The sequence below is a fragment of the Argopecten irradians genome, chromosome 13, assembly GCF_041381155.1.
Source record: "Argopecten irradians isolate NY chromosome 13, Ai_NY, whole genome shotgun sequence".
NCBI classification, from domain to species: Eukaryota; Metazoa; Mollusca; class Bivalvia; order Pectinida; family Pectinidae; genus Argopecten; species Argopecten irradians.
Genome location: NC_091146.1, coordinates 19178284 through 19200178, shown reverse-complemented (window position 1 = coordinate 19200178; position 21895 = coordinate 19178284). Strand labels below are relative to the sequence as shown.

Here is a 21895-nt window from a genome sequence, read left to right as displayed (position 1 = left end):
CCGGGAACCAGTACCCCCCCTCCCCCCGCTCTTTGATTTTTTTTTAAAACAAATTTTTGCATGTGCGTGTCATAATTTAAAATATAATTACTAAAATCTACATTGATTAACAGAAACATTGTAATTGCTTAAAATTATGCCCAACTAACTGCACGTGCAGATTTTTCATCGAAATGACCGAAATCTAGGGACTGGGAAGCGATAGGTTTCGGCCTCAATTCAAACCTTACTTTCCAGTGTAATACTAAATATGGAGTATGTTTCTGTGTGTGTATATCACAACATTGGTTTTATTTGTGGTGAAAAGCATTGTTTATAATGAAGAATTGTATTCAATAGCAGGTATAATACTTGGTCGAAATGACCAGAATTAGCAAAATCTGGTCGGGTGAATGTACATTACTCGTGAGTTCTTCGATTTCTCCTACAAAGCGCGGAGCAAACGCACATAAAGTTATCAAGCGATATTTTCTTGCAAAATTTCACTAATTGTTTTGTCTCATTACTTTATTGTCATTCTTGTTTGTTATTGTACAAGTGTAATCTCCAGTCAAACGTTTTAGACATTCATAGTATGGAAGGGGGTAATCCGGAAAGTTTGACATGTATTATTTGCCGAGAATCATTGAACAATGATAGGGCAAAATTGTACAGCAAAGGTATCGATAGCTTGATACAGGCATCCCAGATCTGTGGTGACGATACACTATTATACGATTTGCAGCATGCCGTACCTGGAACCACACATGTCCACCCTGAATGCCGCAAAAAATACACTGACAAGAGAAAACTTTGTGATTTAAAGAAACAGAGTGCCTCTTGTAGCAGTGCAAAGCGGTTACGCTCGGGCGATGATTTATTCATGTGGAGACAGAATTGCTTCCTATGTGGACATGTTGCATTTGATGATCGTCATCCAAATCGTACAGAAATGTTTGAGGTTCGAACACTCAAATTTAGAGATAGAATTCTGGCATTATGCGAGGAGAAGGAGCACCCATGGAACGATGCCGTTCGAAACCGGATCCATGGATGCCACGATCTCGTGGCTGTGGAAGCCCGATACCATAGTCGTTGTCTAGTCTCCTTTTCACGTGATTCCCAAGAGTCTTGTTCTGGACCAGCCAATGCTGGGAGGCCGAAGGACAGCAAGAAGTATGAGCATTTTTTGAGTCTGTGTCATTGGCTAGAGACTGAAGGTGATATAGATTTGTACACAATCGACGATCTTCTAACAACCATGGGTCAATTAGCAGGAGAAAACGATATTTACTCTGCCAAGTCCCTGAGACGAGAATTGGTAAACCATTATGGTGAACACGTTTTCTTCGCACACGTTGGGGGAACACGTCAGGATGTTGTTTGTTTTAGAGACATGGCAGGCTTCATCATAAGTGAGAGATGGTACGACGAACGACTTAAAAATAAAGAACAAGAGTACCAACGTATTGTAACCACTGCTGCAAAGTTGATCCGAGAAGAGATACGGGCACATGACTATACCAAAGATGAATATCCAAACGCAGAGGATATCCACAGCATTGAGAAAGCACGGTCGTTTTTGACGCCATGTCTCTTGACATTCATAGATACTTTGATGAGCAATGACCTAAAGCGTGTTGGGATAGGGCATGTCATCGCTCAGGGTGTCAGACCGAAATCAGTAATGTCACCCATTCTTTTTGGACTAGGAGTGGAAATGGATCATGTTTTTGGATCTGAATGGCTCATTGATCAATTGAGCTCACTAGGATTTTCATCGTCCTACACGGAAATTTCTTTGTTCAAGCATTCTATCATACAGGATAAAACTGCTTCAAGTCTAGAATCTCAATCTGATTTCGTTCAGTATGCTGCTGACAATGCAGATGTGAACATTGCCACTATAGATGGGTCAGGTACCTTTCATGGCATGGGGGTTATTCGGTGGGAAAAGCGCGTATCCAGCCTGCCCCAGAGTCATGTAAAACGGGCAACTAGAATGAATGTGGATGATTTGGTGCATGACAGGGGTATCAGGATTATCCCTTATATTCAGTCTACACTTCCAGGATTAGCGTCGCATCGATTCAGTCCAATGATTACTTCTCTTCGACCATATGTAATTCCCGGGTCTTCATACTACTCCAATGTCTTATGGAAGTCAGCTCTGATGGTACAGAAAAATCTGCAACCAACACCTGATTGGACAAACTGGTCCGGTTTCATGCAAATGGCATTCAGGAATGGCGATGAAGTGAAGGTTGATGTGGTCACAATCTTGCCGCTCATCGATCTAAATCCAAGTGACTACAGCTGTTTGTTTTCAGTGATTGATTTTGTCGATAGCGAGGTGAAACGCATGGGTCTGCAAGAGACAACACTAACCTTCGACCAACCTCTCTTTATAAAAGCCGTTGACATTGTACTGTCGAAAAGAATAAAGTCAGTGGTAATCAGACTTGGTGGCTTCCACACTCTTATGAGTGCAGTCGGGAGCGCATTTCAGTTGATGAAAGGTTCTGGTATCGAAGAAGCATTGGCACAGGTATACGGCCCAAACGCAATCGTTCATATAATGAGCGGCAAGGCAATAACGCGCGCGGTACGTGCAATTCATTTACTTGATGCTGCGCTAACATCTAAACTCTTAGAACGTGTTTTCCCAGTTGAAAATCAAAGTCGCGAGCACGGAACAACAGAAGACCGAATGTCTCCTGAAGAAATTACAGACCTTCAAAGGTTGCTAGAGAACATCACCTCTTCTGAATGTGATGAAAATATCTTAGGATCTGTTGCCGATTCACAGAGTCTTCAAAAGCTTGACATTCTGCTACAAGATGTCATGGCTTCACTATCATCTAAATCCCAAACTGCTAAACTATGGGTGCAGTTCCTGTTCCATATTCATGTCATCAACGATTTTATCTTGGCAGAGCGTACAAAATCATGGGAGGGGCATCTGAATGCCAGTACAAATCTTCTGAACCTGTTTGCGGCCACTGGACATATACATTACGCCAAAAGTCTCCGGCTCTACGTTCAGATGATGCGTGCTCTCCCTGACGAACATCCGTTGCTATATCAGTTTTTCACCGATAAAGGACGTCATGCTGTACAGCGGAGCCAGCATCCACTAAATGGACTTTGGTCAGATCTAACGATCGAACAAGTCCTTATGTGTTCCCTAAAAAGCAGAGGTGGTCTCTCCCATGGACGTGGCATTACCGAAAGCGTAAGACATCAATGGGTCTTTACAATGCACCAGAGGGCAGGGATCCACGAGGCAATGACTACCCTCACCAAGCAACATCGAGAAACGTCCGACCAGCATATAGATATGAGCAAATCACGTCAACAACGTGACGCAATCGACCTTCGAAATATCCTCTCTTGGTTTGATGACCATAACCCATTTGATGATGAAATAGAAGAGCTTCGTTCCCTTTCGACTGGTTTGACGGCATCTGATGGTGATGGAATTAATTGTCATGAAGCTGAAAAGGTTGGTGCCAGCATACAGGCCTCACTAGATGGAGTTACCTACAGTGATGCGAAGATAAAACGTTCTCAGCAAGTTCGCACATTGCAGGATCTCCAACCAAGTGTACGAATTAAAGACAAGTGTGTCTCGATAGACCCCAGGTGTTATTTCTCAGGTGTTGTGCTATTAGTAAACGAATGGACGTAGATATCCAGAAATATATGTCCCATGAAATGTGCACAATTCCACCAGCCCTCTTCAAAGATGGATTCATGAGGAAAGCAGACAAAGCAGATCTTGCACAGGTTATACAGAAAGAAATGGGCAATTGCATTTCGCATGAACTTGATCCGCAACCCATTGTCGTAGTGGATGGCGGCTGGCTGCTACACCGGGTACGATGGAGAAAGGGCCTTACTTACGAGGAGATCGTAAACGAATATTCATCATATCTCGAGAGACAATTTGGTCTTACCACCGTTGTTTTCGATGGGTACGAAGAGTGTAACACCAAAGACCACGAGCACTCGAGACGGACCGCATCCAAAACATCAGCTACAGTCTCTCCAAGGCCTGACATGAAATCCCATGATAAGCAAGACGCCTTTCTTAACAATGCTAAAAATAAGACTGAGTTCATTAAAATGCTTGGACAGCATTTACAGCAGCGTAATCATTCTATACATATCAGTAAAGGTGATGCCGATACAATGATCGTAAACAAGGCAATCTCCTTTGCACGCAACTCACAAAGTGTGACTGTCGTTGCCGAGGACACAGACATCTTTGTTATGCTGCTTCATCATTGGGGTGATGGTATGGCTCAGGTATATCTGCGGAGAGAAGGACGGAAAGGAAAAACAAGAAGCAGTGAAGTTGTATAACATACAGGAAGCTTGTGAGCACATCACACCAGCACAGAAAAAATACATACTGTTTATCCATGCTTGGTCAGGCTGTGACACTACATCTGCGTGCTATGGTCAAGGGAAAGTACAGTTTTTTAAGACCCTTTCAAAATCTTTGGAGGTACAAAACCTAGCTCAGATCATTAGCTCACGAACAAGTACAGGGAGTGAAATCGGAGACGCAGGTGTGCGACTGTTCTGCTTTGTGTTTGATGGCGATGTCAACCAGGACTTGAGCTATCTTCGCTACATACGTCTACAAAGAATGATCGCAACTTGTTCCAAGCTGGAGCCACAAAAGTTACCACCAACATGCCGCGCTGCACATTTCCATGCGCTTCGTGTACACCTGCAGATTTCTGCATGGTCTGAGCTGGCAGACGTGCTAAATCCACTGGAGTTTGGCTGGCAAAAAGTCAAAACAGGTCTGCAACCCATCCAAACTGACCTTCCGCCAGCTCCACCGGAGATTCTGCAGTATGTTCGCTGCAAGTGCAATAGTGCAACGAACAGATGCAGAACTAATCTGTGTTCTTGCAAGAAAAATGGACTACGGTGTGTCGAGGCATGTGGTGGATGTCGTGGCGAGGATTGCGAGAATCGAGAGCCTGTCGACATTGGCGATGATCGCGAGGACGATTCGTTCTGAAGTAGGAAGGTATTTAGAACATGCAACTTAACTGAATATTATAGACGTTTGCTAATTTGTGTTTGTCATAATTCCAAATAAGCGTAAATTGCTAAAAAAAATAGATAGTTTGCGGGATTTTATTCATAATTGTTATATTTAGCGACTCGCTCACAGTATTTCAGAATTTTGTATTTGATTTTTATTTTTGACTAACGATGATTGAATTTCTAAAACAGAATCACCTAAGAACCAGATTATTTTCTTTGAATATTGTTCTAGTATACCTTGCGCACATGTAAACAAAATTTCATCACATTTGAAGCACGGATGGCCACACGGTACTAACATATACTCCCCTACTCCCCTTTTTCTATGAAGAAATTGGTGTCAGAATTCAAAAAGCGCGGGAATTTTTTTCCCCACCACCTGGGAATGGGGATTTTTTTTCTGGGGCTCTTTAGGGTATACTGAATAAGAAAAAATCGGTCCCATCTCTTTCGGAATTTTGTCCCACTAAAACCCTACCGCTGGTAGGCTAATATAGTTAAACCTGACTTCTTTTTATAGGTGAAAAACGAGGTCCTGATAGTCAGACTGTATAGTTAAACTGGACTTACATTTTATAGGTGAAGAACGAGGCCCCGATAGTCAGACTGTATAGTCAAACTGGACTTACATTTTATAGGTGAAGAATGAGGCCCCGATAGTCGGACTGACTGCCTTGCTGAACATCCCTCCAACATAGCGAATCACTACACTGGTTTTCCCTACACCTGTCAAAAGTATGAAAAAACATAACATACACAAATTATCAAAGTTCCATAAAATATCTAATATAATCATGACATATTACTTCATACTAAGCATAAGGTATACAAGTGTACACCTGTTATCAGTCATACTTCTGAAAAATCATTTTGAGTCTTGATCACGGTCAGAAGCGTGGTGACCCACCTTGTACTTTAATATGCTAATCTATATCATTTGTTTGCTAATTCACAATTGCACCTCAGATTTTAGTTCTTTACAGAGACACCCATCTATAACTTTTGTATTTATTAAATGGTATTTATTTAGGTAAGGGAAATGTTCATTGTACTGGAAATGTAATATCTGGATGGAGGAAGATGAGAAAGAGTGCTAGTAGCTAGTGTACATCTGTAGTTCGATGGTCAAGTTATTGTCTGGCCATTGCATTTTTGCCTCTTATGTAAAGCAACTTTAGATATCGCTGAGGAAACCAAGTCAATAATGTTGGATTCTAGTTTCAAACTTGGGGGGAGATAATCTACATCATGGATTATTTTCATCCATATTGCCTACAACATTACATATCATGTTATAATATGTTTCTGATATTTCTAAAGATAGGATCAACAGTGTTAAAGAGTTTCCCTTTTAGAAAATCTATATTTTTAATTATGAGTCCTTTCAAAAAAACAATGATTGAACAGAGGTATTAAAAGAATTTGGCTCAAAAATTCTTATCACCATCAACTATTTATTAATGGTGGCCAGTGTGTTTCAAACTAGGGGGAGATAAATCAGATAATCTAGTATTAGAAAGAATTCAACTGAGAAATTCTTCTCAACAACTTAGGGTCAGGTGGCCACTAGTGTGTTTCAATATCTAGGGGGATATGATATAGACATGGAATTCAGCTGAAAATTTCTTACAATCAACTTAATTAGGATCTGTAATAGTCAAGCAGGAACTAAGCTACATTGGACTGACTCTTGTGCATGCATATATTTTTTCTTTAAACGCAAGTGAAGTCATTCTGTTGTGTAACTGAAAGAATTGCTTCATGGAAAAGGTGGAATCAAACACCCATTGGAAAAATTAACATTATTAATTCATTCCTTATCTCTCAGTTGAATTATAATTTTATCACCCTGCCAAACCTGTCCGAAAAATATAATGATGATGATAACCAGGACAATGATGATTGATGATCAATGATTGCTTTGATATTGTTTTACATTAAATATAAAATGCATTGAAAAATAAACAATTACAAAAAAAATTATTCTCTGTTGTTGGAAATCTAATTAATAATTATAACTGTATTAGAACTGGTATTTAACATATACTTCAAATGCAACACCTTGTGTGTCATTGGTATTCAAACATTTAAAAGTTTTTTCATAAAAAAGTACATTGTAATCTAATTATACAGTAGTGTAGCGGGATTGGACTGGGTCGAGCATCGGTGACCAGGTAGCTCAGTTCGTAGAGCACTCGGGTAGTGTTCTGAGGGTCCAGGGTTCGAATCCCTGTCTGGCCGCTACATTTTCTCCTTTCCTGTTACAGTTTAATACACTTCTTACATATCCAAAAAAAGAAGGAAGTATTATTTGCTATCATATTTATGATATATATTACCAGGAAATCAAACCAGCTGATTTGTATCAATTATTATTTGCTTGGAACTTGAGAGAGAAAATATTCTTTCGACTCTTGCTACACATTTCGTTGAAATATTGACGACTGAGACTAGAGGGTAACTTGTAATATGTAAATATAATAAGTTCATATGTAATTCATGATGATCAATATCATGATTATTCACTGTACATGTGTGTCTTGTCAGACGCATGAATGTAAGGTACATGTTAATTGCTGAATAAACGCCTTTATAGTATAAACTGGACTGAGTCCTTTTTATGAACATGGTGTGCCTATAATACTGAACTCCAACAAGCATGGCGACGACGATTTTGATGATGATCTGATGATGTAATTTCACGATTGTAATTTGGTAGTTATGGGAAAATATCTAGGACATGTGAGTTCATATCTTGAAATTTGACTCAAGCGTTAATATTAATGACCCAAATAACATGATGACCTTTAAAAAGATATAACGTTTGCCACTTTCCAGATTTAATCTGGATTTGATTCGTCCATTTGTCATCTGATTTACCCTGAGATCCAAGAACGACGACTTTCGCTTCTATCGATTTCATCCTCGCCAGTCGCGTCTGCTGGAAAGAAAAAGTTATTGATGATAATAAAACAGCAGCCAAACGGTGGCTTAAAGATCCTTAATATGCGTCAAACGGCGTCAATGTTTGCAGACTAAAAGGTCGGGAAATGAAAGTACGGCCGCCATCTTGAATGTCACGTGATATTTGTGTACAAAATGGGGGAAAAGTTCGAAACTACCGAAGATTTTTTATTCACTTTGAAAAAAAATAGAGCAAGGCCAAAGTATGAAACAAATATTTTTCTTGAAAATACCATATGCGGTACTCATGAGAAATTAATTCAATTTTTACGAAGATACCAGAAATATGGTGAAAATTTATTAACTCTAAAAGGTCGACGCTGTTTACCACAAGAACAACAAACGCAGTCAGACACCGTTCGAATTCATCAGGTTAAAGCCTTAAACTTTACCTTGACCGTACTAGAAACATGAGTGAGGTGGAGAAAGCACAGGCTGCTTCGCCGGGTGGCGATACCGTTTTTGGGAAGATTCTCCGCGGCGAAATTCCATGTAAATTCATTTACGAGGATGACAAGGTATAGATTGCAATATACTGTCGCATGTTATCAAGCTTGTTGACTTTTCCATAATATAGCCGGTATAACATGTTTATGGAATGAGTTTTCGGGAGTTACCTCCCCTACCCCAAGATTGTTGTTTGACACTGACTGATTGTATTATTTCACTAATTGTTAAAACATTGTATTTCACTAACTGTATGTTTTAACAAAATTATATAGCAAAGATTATTTTAACGCTTTGATATCGTAAAAAATAGTAGGAAATAAGTTAGCCCAACTGTTAGATAAATCTACTTTCATTTTCTCAACAATTACTGTACTGTCTGTAGCATATTGATGTCTGTTTAACAAAACTTGTTAATCACACACAATGGTGTTTTTTGAAATTCCTATTTAACAAAGAGAACTTATAAATGTACTATCCACATTGTGTTTACTGATTTATATCATCCTGATCTGATGCAATGCCCGAGTTATCTCCCCTAATCTTGTCATTTCACAACTGGTGTAATTGTTATCGTGCATCGTCCGTCGTACTCCAACAATGTTAGAGGTATAGCATGACGAGACACTTTTGGAACATTACGTCGTGTCTAACCTCTAACTTCCGATAGGCCATTTACCTGATGCTGAGGGTATACCCCAGTCGACTCTCATGTTATGGGAGTGCGTCCGTCGTCGTGCGACATCGGCCGTGCCTCCTGAGTAAACTTTTCATTCAAAGGACTTCTTCTTAATAACCAAAAGGCTCAGGGTACTGATATTTGGCCCGTAGCATGATGAGAGGAATGATAGCAAGTTGTTCAAATAAATGACATTAACCTTCATTCAAGATCACAGGGATCAAATAGGCTAAAATCTATAAACAACTTCTTTTGATTAACTAAGAGGCCCAAAGACATGATATTGGACCTGTGATATGCTGGAATGAATGGCAACCAAGTTTATTCAAATGAAAGACCTTGACCTTCATTCAAGGTCATAGAGGTCAAAAAATTAAAAATGTATAAAGGACTTCTTGTCAATATTAAAGGGCTCTAGTGACTTTATACTAGGCCTGTAACATGCTGGGATAAATGGCTAACAAGATTGTTCAAATAAAAGACCTTGACCTTCATTCAAAGTCACAGAAGTCGAAAAGGCTTAAATGTTCAACGACTTCTTGTGAATAACTAAGAGGTTCAAAGACTTGATATTGGACTTGTAGCATGGTGGGGATGAAGGTTCATTCATTCATGGTATAATTCATTAGATATATCAGAACCTGAACTTTTTCTATTAAAATAGTTTTTCTATTAAAAAGATTTCTTTTGTATTGCCTTAATTGTTTGCCATCTGCTATATTCTTTGAGGTGTCGTATTGTGCCAATAGTCCGATGACCATTAAGACCCATGGGCCTCTTGTTACAGGTTCATAGATGTCTCACATGGTGTTTAGTAGTGTAAAGAGAGTAGAGACAGTGACAAATCCTTCTCACATATAAATCCTTGTATATGATTATGAAAGTTTTGTGATGTGGATCTTAAAATCACCCCAAAGGAGATCACAATCACCTGAAGATGGGGGCTTATTGGGAATCATACTTTTCCATTGTTGTTTAGTTTTGGTATCTCATAATTGATGTTTTCTAAGTTATTCTTATTTATTCTGTTGTTTGATGTTAACATATCTCCCTTGTTTTGCAGTGTGTGGCCTTTAACGACATGAGTCCCCAGGCACCGGTCCATTTCCTGGTGATTCCACGTAAAGCCATTGCAACTATACAGGACGCTGAAGAGGCAGACGAACAGGTAAAATATCACCATGATACAGGTTCACTTGGAGGAGGAAAAACTATTCTTACATCCATACTTTAATGATATTTTCTGATTATGAAAATATTTATGTTTAGAGCACCCTAAATTACCTCCAGATGAAGAATTCCAATAAAGTGATAGGGAAGTTAAGTTCGGGGTCAAAATGGATGTATTGTGATGGCTTTAAATTAATGAAGACTTGGGGGAATTAACTATAAATACTCGTTCCAGTTGGCAGTGAGAGAAAAACAACCATCTTTTCTTATTTCCAAATTTTCATTCTCTATCTCACAGGACAGCTCCACAAAAGGGGAGATAATCATTAATACATTATGAAAGAAACATTCAAAATTACAAATAAAGGGAGATAAACCATTATGATACAATGACATGTAATCATGCATATGTACACATGTGGATGGTTATAATATATATATAAACCATATATATAACAGTATACAGGCCTTTTAGACCTTTTGTTTTGAAGAAAACTGGGTTGGGGATTTGTAGTCTGTAGTTTGAAAAACAAACCACCATTTTGAAAGGGTGACCACAAAAACATGGTTTACTTATTTGTAGATGAAACTAATATTGATTTCTGATACTTTCTGGACTTAACATTTAGAAGAAAACTAATTTTTGGGGTTTTCAACTGCTGTTAATAAAATCCAAGGTGGATTGGTCTATGGCATATCAGGCCGTGTTCAGTGAAAATTCAAGGTCTATGACCTTCTGCTTGGTCATGTAATTTGTTGATAAACCTTATACATATTTCCTGTTTTTGTTTTTCTGTTTTAGTTACTTGGTCATATGATGATCGTTGCTAAGAAGGTTGCAGCAGATCAGGGCCTAGAGAACGGCTACCGTCTGGTTTTGAACAATGGGAAAGATGGAGCTCAGTCTGTGTTCCACATACATATTCATGTGATGGGAGGAAGACAGATGGGCTGGCCTCCAGGCTAAGGTCAACAAGGTCAAGGACAGAGAGTGCCAAGGTCACAGAGATTGAGAACTGGAGTTAGAGACTTCATCTGACATTTTAATCATATACAGTAGTGACCTTGGCAGAAAAACCATGCAATATTAACCAGCTTTGATTTTGTACTGGTACAAATCATGTAAATCTGATAAAGGAACTTATGATACATTTCTCTTTGATTCTGTCTTTGTTTCACACACTTCAAGGTTAAGTTGAATATTTGAAAATTTTGTCATGTAAGTGGAGCATGAATGCAGTGGTCATGTTGTTGTTGGTCTTGTAGGTCAGACCCAATATGATAATTGTATAAACATTGAGATTATTGGTGTCACTTTCTTGCATTTATTACATTCAAGATTCTTATGAGTAGATAGAAACAGGCTCCTGTAATTGTGGTTGTGTCATCTTGGTCTTTCTCATTTGAAGTAAGTCTTAAGATTATCATGATTTCTTTTTACCTACCACTATATACCAACAGGGGAGATAATCTTAGATGTGGTATAAACCGGTACCACTGTTGGTGCAGTCTTTTGACTAATAAATCTCACTGTCTAAAACGTATTTGTTATTTATCTGTGAACTAGAAGGAATTTAAATATGCATGTTTCACAAGCCTACAATACACAAAATGTCAATCACGTTATTGTGAAATAACAGGAATTATCATTGTGGTCTGTTGAACTAACATGTAGGCAACCCATGTGTTATGTAATGTGTTATGTCTGACCCTATGGTCTGTCTAAATAAAGGAAGGCACGCCATGTAATGTCTGGACCCTATGGTCTGTCTAAATAAAGGAAGGCACGCCATGTAATGTCTGGACCCTGTGGTCTGTCTAAATAAAGGAAGGCACGCCATGTAATGTCTGGACCCTATGGTCTGTCTAAATAAAGGAAGGCACGCCATGTAATGTCTGGACCCTGTGGTCTATTTAAGGAAGGCATGCCTGGATGCCATGAAATCTCTGGACCCTGTGGTCTGTCTAAATAAAGGAAGGCACCCCATGTAATGTCTTGGCCCTGTGGTCTGTCTAAAAGAAGGCACTCCATGTAATGTCTGGACCCTGTGGTCTTTCTGAATAAAGGAAGGCATGGCATGTAATGTCAGGGCCCTGTGGTCTGTCTAAATAAAGAAAGGCACACCATGTAATGTCAGGGCCCTGTGGTCTGTCTAAATAAAGGAAGGCACGCCATGTAATGTCTAGACCTTGTGGTTTATCTAAATCACAGGGCCATGTATAGTTTCTATATGAAAAAATAGCCAGAAATACATACAATTTATATGTATTTCCAATCTGATTAAAATACAGATCCTTATTATCACTACGTTAGATAAGAGGATCTGAGAAAATCCCAACAGGGGTCATGTCCAGGTGATAAAAGTCATCTGGACGTGACCCCCAATGGGATATTGTCAGATCCTTTATATAACGGAGTGGTTATAAGGATCTGTATTTTAATCAGATTGATGTATTTCTGGCTATTTTTTCATATAGAAACTATACATGGCCCTGTGACTAAATAAAGGAAGGCATGCCATGTAAAATCTGGACCCTGTGGTCTGTTTAAAGGAAGGCATGCCATGTAATGTCAGGGCCCTGTGGTTTGTCTAAATAAAGGAGCCATGCCATGTAATGTCTTGACCCTGTGGTCTGTCTAAATAAAGGAAGGCATCCTATGTAATGTCTGAACCCTGTGGTCTGTCTTAATAAGGAGCCATGCCATGTTATGTCTGGACCCTGTGGTCTGTCTAAATATTGGAAGGCACACTATGTATTGTCTGGAACCTATGGTCTGTCTTAATAAAGGAAGGCATGCCATGTAATACATGAAATACTTGTAGGAATTTCATTTGTGGAATGTCACTTACTGTCTGAACTGTGTTGTCTGCCTAAATAAAAATATGCATCCCATACAACATCCAGACTCTGTGATATATCTTGTTTTATGTAGACACGCCAATATATATGATGTAGATAGCCAAATAATATCTGGACCTTATGGTCTGACTAAATAAAAGAAGGCACGCCTTGTAATGTCTGGTCCTTGTGTCTAACCACAGAGACTTGTAGCGTAGGTTGTGAGAAAGTCTGCTGTGTATACGTGTGTACCAGGCCTATTTACTATATAAAAGTCCTTTTATATAGTACACATGTATACACAGTTGACTTTCTCACAACCTACGTTACAAGTCCCTGTGTGTCTAACCAATTGCGCCGTTTGCACCATGTCATCTGTACATATAAATGTAATATGGCCACATAATGTCGTGACCCTGTGGAACACAGTATAATCATTGATAATGCCTGGACCATGTGATCTCGTCCGCTAAACCTGCCTATATTATTAGGGTTTTTCCCCCTTATATATCTGAGACTAAAAAATATTTAAAAGCCTATTAATATAGGCAGGTTTAGCGTACTATATGTGATCTTTCTAAATAAAAGTGGCCACACCATATGGTGTCTGGCCCCTGTGTTCTGTCTTACTACTAATAAGTAGATCGTTAGATCTGTCTAACTACACGTGCGTTTCTGGACCCACATATATGTCGTCAGGTCTACAGGGATCTGAGAAGTATTAGAGGTCTAGATAAAACGATCAAAATCATACTCAAATATGATTTTTATCGTTTTTTATCTAGGCCTCTAAAACGTTTAAAAATGGTCTTAGGGCACTCTGGTGAGTCCATAATTATATAATCTGTAACTAATTCTCAGATCCGTGTGGTCAGGTCATCCTCGATATTACAGGGGCTACGATTACTGTCGTAATATCCACCCCTGACCACTAGACTACCGTTAAAACTGGAGGGTCTATCAGCGACAAAACATGAGCAGTTAATTTGGTCCTTTGATGCACATCTAAAAAATGAACAATGGACCTTGTGTCTAATCAATTGCTCTTTTGGGGCTTTGAAGTTGGGTGTCGCTCTCTGAAATCTTCAAACGAAATTTCTGCTGGCCTGAAATGGGTTTTTTTTTTCCTGACTTGCATTTAGTTTTACTGTGAGATACACTATGGAATAACGACATGGAAAGTAACCCCTAGAATATCGAGGATATATGATGCAGCATGTAATGTCTGCACCTTGTAGTCTGTCCACTTAAGGTTTGCGCGCAGTTTCAGTTGGCCAGGTGTTACCACAAATATATCAATAATGCAGATATCACTGTCCGGGACCGGAACGTTTGACAGGTACAGAATACCGTTCACCTGTGAATAGTTAGAACAAGGACGTATATGAGAGATCTCACTTGTAAATCCTTGGTTATAAGTACTGGATTCAGCAGAACGGACGGACGTCGTAACCTGGATTAAGCGCCCAATTTCGTGACAATACCATCATTTAATTAAAGCCACCCTATACGTAACTAACAACAAAAAGTCTATTTAGATTCGACCCTGATATTGTTAGTATTTGTAGATGTAGTTGTAATTTAGTTATACCAAAGAATAATTTTAATGATTTCTATTTCTGTATGATTTACCAAGGATTTATATACGTCCTTGGATTTACAAAAGGATTTTGTTTCAGCATTCTTCTAAATCATGAAAAAATAAGACAGATACACATGGATATTGTGACTTCGATAGCAGAGACAGTATCTGAATAATAGACTATAACAAATTAATTTGTGTTAGCAGAAAATAATTTTTTTTTATAGTATTTCAGATCAAGAATGTAGATGTTCAACCTCCGACAAATTTACTATAGCCAAGGATATATGTCCTTCCTATAGCCAATATAGTTGTTTGGTGGGTTTTTTTTCATGTGAAACTCGTAATATATAATTACGACCTTTTCGGGTGTGTGAATTTTTCACGTATCGGGTTTCACGTAAATTTCAAAATCATAATACAAATTAGTCCGTGGTGTGGTGTGCTCGCAACCTCGTACATATGTTTCTATTTCTGTTCAATCTTTTTTTTTTTCTTTTTCTTTCTTTTTTTTTACATTTATATTTTTCGAAAATCATTTGAAGTTACATATTTACGTGATTTTCACTTGGAAAATTCCAAAATTAGATAGGAAAATTGGCACATGAATTTCACTTCAAATTCACTCGTTTGCTTGGTTCACGCACAGCTAGGTGCCTGGCTCGTTTTTTATGGCATCTTGCAATACATACATGTCATAGTCATCTATTATGTATTACAAGATATCATTTTTTAACGAGCCAGATAGCTGTGGTTCTCAAGAAGAACTATTCTCTAGATCTACCGCGCGCACTCCCGCTTCCTCCCTTTACTACTGTGGCAGGCCACCACAGTGGGCCGGTAATAAGTCAATATTTGACGAATACCTAATTATTGCCGACAAAATATGACAATATACGTAACACTGTGTCCGGGACGTCAGATCTAGGTCCAGTTTCACCTGTGATTTATAAGGATTACGATATGCTTCAACGGGCAACGTGTATTACCAAGAGGTCAGTCTCAAATTCACTGGAGTATGACTGCATCTTGACCATGGCATGCCAAATAAGGTATGTAGACTAATTAGTGTCACCTGAGTGTTATTTCTGATGTCCGTTTCTGGACTAGTGTGGGAATGTTAGTTGGCCACTACACGAGTTATAGGGGCGAGATATCCAGTATCTCGCACAGGGGTCTGAGTATTAGTTAGGGTTTATAAGAATTTTGACTCACAAGAGTGTCACTAGACCGTTATTAGAGATTTAGGGGTCTAGGTAAAAAAATCACATCTGAATTACTTATATTAATTCCTGACGAGCTGAGAACATGTATTACCAAAAGTAGACTTTGACCTCGAAATGTGCCGGAGATGATGACGAGCCGAAAATCGAACATGCCCTACCAAAAGTAGACTTTGACCTCGAGATGTGCCGGAAATGATGACGTTCTTAGCCGATTGTAGGACAAAAGCCCCCCTGGACAAAAGCCCCCCCCCGGACATAAGCCCCTAGGACAAAAGCCCCTCCGGACAAAAGCCCCTTAGGATAAAAGCCCCTCCGGACAAAAGCCCCTTCTTTATAAAATAATGTATTTTTTCTTATTTCTATTTTTTTAGATATTTATTTGCTATTTGATACATTTGGGTATTATCAGAGAAGAGTGTCAAACATAATAAAAAAGCATAATTATGATGTGATCATTTGAATTCTTTTAATTTTTGAGTTATTGATATCAAAGAAAGAATAAAAAAACATGTATACATAGACATTAGAATGTTATATATACAAGAAACCATTAATGTTTACTTTATCATAACACACCTACCAGGCTAACAGCTTGATGTTTGCATTGATTATATATAGATAATTAGGAAAGTATGTTTAATTACAAAATATTTCTATCATATAGTGTCATAATTAGATTAACATCAATATAATTTTTTACATTTTTTTTCTATAAATCATGAAATCAATTTATCAAATTTTTAGTAAAATCCCAATAATCCAGTAAATTATTACATTGTGTCTTATTTTGAACTACATGTATATTTGAAGAAAAAAAAACTGATATAAGAAAATATTTTATATTTTTTTTTACTATATTTTTGAATTTAATTTTTTTGAAAAATGAAGGGGCTTTTGTCCTCTTTTCCATTAGTATGGAGGGGCTTTTGTCCAAGGGGCTTTTGTCCTAGGGGCTTATGTCCTAAGGGGCTTTTGTCCGGGGGGCTTTTGTCCGTACCCCTTAGCCGATACGTTTTCCACCCTTGTAAACTCAGTATCTTCACTAATAATATAAGCTCGCTCCGTTTATAACGTGGGTAACCGACGATGACGTTTAACATAAGTTGATAGTTTTGGTCCAATCGTGTGTACACACTTGGACAAGGATGTACGTCTTGAATTGAAGGATCAGTGAAAACTTATAAAGGGATAATGTGAGTTAATGTCGATAACGATAATCAAATGATTTCACAAAAACACATATAGAGATAAATGCATAGATAGAGCTGGCGCATGTTTTCGTCTCCATACAGTGGACTTGACATGTATTTCTACCCAACGGTCGATCTATCAAGGGTACATGTATGCACGTGCTCTCTTTTGAACGATAGGCCTAGTGCCGGCCGTATTCATGATATATTGACTAATGGTTGGAAAGTCGTAGCAAGTCCCTGTGATCCATTACTTCTTTCAATCTATGCCATTCTCGATACTCCGTGGGTTACTCTCACTGGCGTTATACAGCCACGTGGATAGCATCCTCTATACTCCAGGGGTTCCGATCACTTACGATCTCTACACCCCTGGACTATCTCATAGTGAAATTGAAGGCAGCTCAGCTTAAAATATTTGACCAATCACAGACCAGCAAAGATTTCCTTTGAAGACTACAGAGAGAGCAACTCCCAACAAAGCCACATAGTCAACCACAGTGTACCGTTATACGGCTCTTTTGATGAACATCAAAGGACTAAATTACCTGTTCTGTTCTGTTGCCTTCAGTTTTACGATGAGATAGTCCAGGGGTGTAGAGATCGTAAGTGATCGGAACCCCTGGAGTATCGAGGATGCGTGGATAGTAACCCCCGGGGTATCGAGTATGGATGTAGACAAGGATATGATAGCACAATACACACACAATGTACGTATAACATTGGTGAAAGAATTATCATTAGATTAAATACAATCTGATTGAAATACAGATCCTTATAACCACTCCGTTCAATATAGGTCAGGATCTCATATCAAACGTAGTGATAATAAGGATCTGTATTTTAATCAGATTGGATTAAATAAGATGTCGTGACCAGAAAGATCTATTTAGAGAGCTCTTATAGGCGAGACGTTTGTCTCTGTCTATATATGTAATTACTGTGTCACAGTATTACATACAGACAAATTGCATAGAGCCAAACGCCTGTGGTGCATATGTATTAGATGTGCGATTCTGCACAGGGACATGATAATTAGTTACAGTAAACTATAATTCTGAGATCCATGTGTCACTCTGTTGTGACCAAGGGATGATGTGTATACATTGAACGTCAACATTTTCAGAAACATAATAATGATGCATGGATGTTTCTACATTTTTCTTTAGACTTTGGCATATATATTGCTATAAATCAGATATCCTTGGAAAACGTCATCTTGACTGCTTATCAAATTAATTCCCCGGGGATCAACATATTTCTGTAATTATCAAGCTTGGGAATATTTCTCATGATCCACATAACTTACATGTGCTCGTGTTGTCACGTGACAACCATGTAGGCCGTGTAACACCAAACTCTCTGTCTCTTATCTTCTGATTTCATCTGGGAATTTTTAAACACATACAGAGAGGGACCAAAGATTCATATATTTACACTATAACACCCGGTGTCTGAAGATACGGACATTGCATGGCTCAATACTGTCGTTGTGTGTGTGTTAAGGAAATAGGGAATTTTATAACTTTACCCAGTTCTTACAAAGCAGGACCCCGAGGCACACCCGTCAAATTATCAAAATCTCGAGATGAAATGACGAGATTTGACACTGTAAACACGAGACAGCCAACCGCGCGGAACTCCGCGTGCCGATTGACGCGAGAAATGTGCCGAGCTCGTGCTGGTTAAAGTGAAAGGAGAAAAAGTTAGGCTGGGTGACTGCGATAACCTTAATGTGTAAGGGAATGAACTGCATGGCTGAACCCGATAAAAACCCCGACCCCATTGTCATACAAAGCAGACGACTCGCTGAGTTTCCCCCCTCAATTCGAGGGATGGCATCATTCTCTGCAGTCGGTAGCCACAGCGAGAAGGGACAACGTTAGCCTAACAGTGACAGACCACAAACCGTGGGGACTTTTCAATGTAGGAACATTTAAAAGTGGATCCATGGATCGGCTCCGTGAGTTGGCGGACCCTCGTTGATTTATTGTGTTATTTTAACTTTATTTATCAACGTTGATGAAACTTTTTGACTCCCATTCATTCCTACCAGTGTGTTGATAGGTACGCTTGGGTGACTGGGGGCCGTCTCGGCAGCATTTTGTAGATCACACGTGGAACTTTAAAGAGCCGATACACATTGTTCAGTGACGTTTTATCATATATGGAATTACTGGAAAAATGTTAAACATGGACAGAAACTGTTCTTGATAAGTGAGAGGACTATGGAAACCGTAGTTTACTAAACCATAAACCAACTTGTCTTAATTTAATAAGTCTATAAAATGAAAACAAGGAAACAGACTTTTAAAGAGAAATGGTATTATGATGATTAGATCTGGTGAATATTAACATCCCGTACTTTGTGACACCATGTCGCACGAGAGACACGAGCGAGGACGGAAAAAAATCATGTTGAACGCCCCAGTGTTCCGACGACTCTGGATATTTATGACTTTAGGGATGATTATTGCCATCCTTGGACTTGTGACAATTGTCGTTCATTTCCTCATCAAAAATATCACATCGTCTTCAGATCTGACAGAAATTCTACCCAACTTTATTACCGGCCTAGTGGTAAGTATTTGTGGTATCTGTGTTTCCTCTGACCCCTGTTCCGAACAAAAGATATATACTATCCACAAGACACAATGTGAGACATACAATATCTTATATATGTTGCTGGCCAGGAGGGAAACCTTTAATTGTTGTATGTATATATAGAGGAAGAAATTACCCTAAGTGCAGATGTAGCTGCTAATTACAATGTATCATTTTGAGCTGAAGGCCTGGCTTAGCTCTACTTTGTCTGATAGTTGAAAAAATACTGGGGAAATTGACCTTGACAATAAAACACTCACTGACCTTGAAAGTTGAAACTACAGGCATCAATTTATGTCACAGTTTTATTTACAAAGATTTTTTTCGTAAAAAAAGGGGAATATTATAGAGTTTTACAATTCAGCCATCAGGCAAAAAAAACCATGTCTGTTTAGGACTTTTTTAGTGTCTTTGACTCTAAAATAATGGCCGGAACTGGAGTCTGAAATCGAAATCCCCACTTTAAATTTTTTTTCGTAGAAAAGTGGAAAAAATATAAGGGTCTGGGGTAAGCCTATACAGACGTAATGTTTTTATTGGCCTCAGCGATACTAAAAAAAGCCCAAACCGGATGAAGATATATTGATGTCAAATATTTTGTATTCTGAATGATCATATATCTCTCTGGTGCATTGATCCTTCTTAATTCTAATTCATTCTATTTATCAATATTTTTTTTTCATGGGGATGTGCAGTGCATGTAGATTTATCATTTATTAGACGAAAACAAATTCTACAGTATAATGTGATTGTATTTCCTGTTCTTAGAAAACTGTTTCCTAAGTCTGTAAAAAAAACCAATCTGATCTCTTGTTGATGTCAGCAATTACCATTCACCAGCACCGCACACCTTCACCTGTGATATTACCTATTAACGAGGAGGACGATATCAATCTCGTCTCGCCAGGTAGACAGAGATTTCGTGTGACAATGACACACTAGAGATATTCCCTTGGCTCGCTAGACTTTTACCATCACAATACCCTCGATTGAATATTGAATTTCCCCGGACCAGAATAAACACATTGTCGAGATGGCTATCAGTCTGAACAGCTGGCCGATTGTAGAGGAATGTCGCCCTAGGTGTAAAGTTCACCAAAACTTTCAAGGACCTTGTTTAAAAGGATAATTTGTATAAATTTTCATGTCTCTTTGTTCACAGATTTACTTTTAGTTCCTCTAATTACTTTAAATGCTTTGACAATAAAAAGGAAATATTGAATGACAATAGATCTTTAGAATTTCCCTGTCTTTCAATTGTGTACTTTAACAGAAATTATCTGCGTACCGTCCGGGCCAAAAGGAAAATCACAATTCCATAATTCTACATACAATTTATGGATGTTTATTCTAATAGAGTTTGTCCTTGATTTTAGAAAAACAAGCTAGTAAATGATATGTTGGCTTAAGATAATGTCATGTTCCCATTCTTTTGTATTCATATTTTAAGTTCTTCTCTCTCCATTTTTTATAACTAGAATTAAAAATTGAATTTGAAATCTTTATTATTAAAATTCACAGTAAATCGGTCTAAAATACTGTATGCACCGAGTATGTCTACGAGAAGATTTTAGTCGTGGATGACGGCCTATGCTACATTTATTGTGTAACATACACTACATTTCTTATATACAATTTAGAAAATGGTGTAAAGGACCTCTTGTGTGACTTAAGATTTCAAAATTCTGAGACTGGTGATTTATACTTTAAACCTTTTATTTGTATGTTAAGTTGCCCAAGGTTGTATGTTGGAGTAGCATGTGGGAAATTAAACAGTGAATGTAAAGTTCTTTTCAATTTCTGTATTTACTAATTCTGGCCCATAACATATGTAATATCAAACTTCACAAAGGATAGAGATCTACACAATGATTTGTAAACATTGTAGGAGTTGTAAAATCATATTTGTACATCACACCACATGGGAACAGTGAAGTCACTGAATTATAATATGGTTATTACTGAACTACTGACTGACATAACCACAGAATTCAATTCTCTGAGTTTAATTTCAAATTGAGTCTTACAATATTAGAGCTCCGATATTAATGATCTTGCACTGCTGTCCATCAAATGCTGGTCTGTTACCTAGAAATAACCATAATAGCCCATCATTAGACAATCTGCTGCCTCCAGTAAGGGA

The 21895-nt window shown here is 38.3% G+C and overlaps 3 protein-coding genes across 4 annotated transcripts in view; 2 read left to right on the top strand and 1 right to left on the bottom strand.

Moving 5' to 3' along the window:
• The window catches only part of LOC138306240 (ras-related protein Rab-31-like), a 28311-nt gene extending 20154 nt beyond the window's left edge, over window positions 1–8157 (bottom strand). The window contains exons 1-2 of the mRNA XM_069246638.1: window positions 7930–8157; window positions 5679–5775 (exon numbers count right to left, since the gene is read on the bottom strand). Of these exons, the coding sequence (XP_069102739.1) occupies window positions 5679–5775; window positions 7930–7972 (140 nt within the window). The 5' untranslated portion in view covers window positions 7973–8157. The remainder of the gene's footprint in view (window positions 1–5678; window positions 5776–7929) is intronic.
• Window positions 8158–8372: 215 nt separating this feature from the next.
• Window positions 8373–11849, top strand: LOC138306242 (adenosine 5'-monophosphoramidase HINT1-like). The gene is made up of 3 exons (XM_069246639.1): window positions 8373–8531; window positions 10203–10307; window positions 11112–11849. The coding sequence occupies exons 1-3, from the start codon at window positions 8424–8426 to the stop codon at window positions 11274–11276; spliced, it is 378 nt and encodes a 125-aa protein (XP_069102740.1). The 5' UTR covers window positions 8373–8423; the 3' UTR covers window positions 11277–11849.
• A 3776-nt stretch (window positions 11850–15625) lies between these two features.
• LOC138305444 (uncharacterized) overlaps window positions 15626–21895 on the top strand; it is a 43466-nt gene continuing 37196 nt past the window's right edge. The window contains exon 1 of one of the 2 annotated variants that reach the window (XM_069245675.1): window positions 15626–15784. In XM_069245675.1, coding sequence (XP_069101776.1) covers window positions 15773–15784 — 12 coding nt within the window. In that variant the 5' untranslated portion in view covers window positions 15626–15772. Of the gene's footprint in view, window positions 15785–18614; window positions 19729–21895 lie in introns of those variants that run through there. The other variant, XM_069245674.1, reaches the window with a different exon arrangement.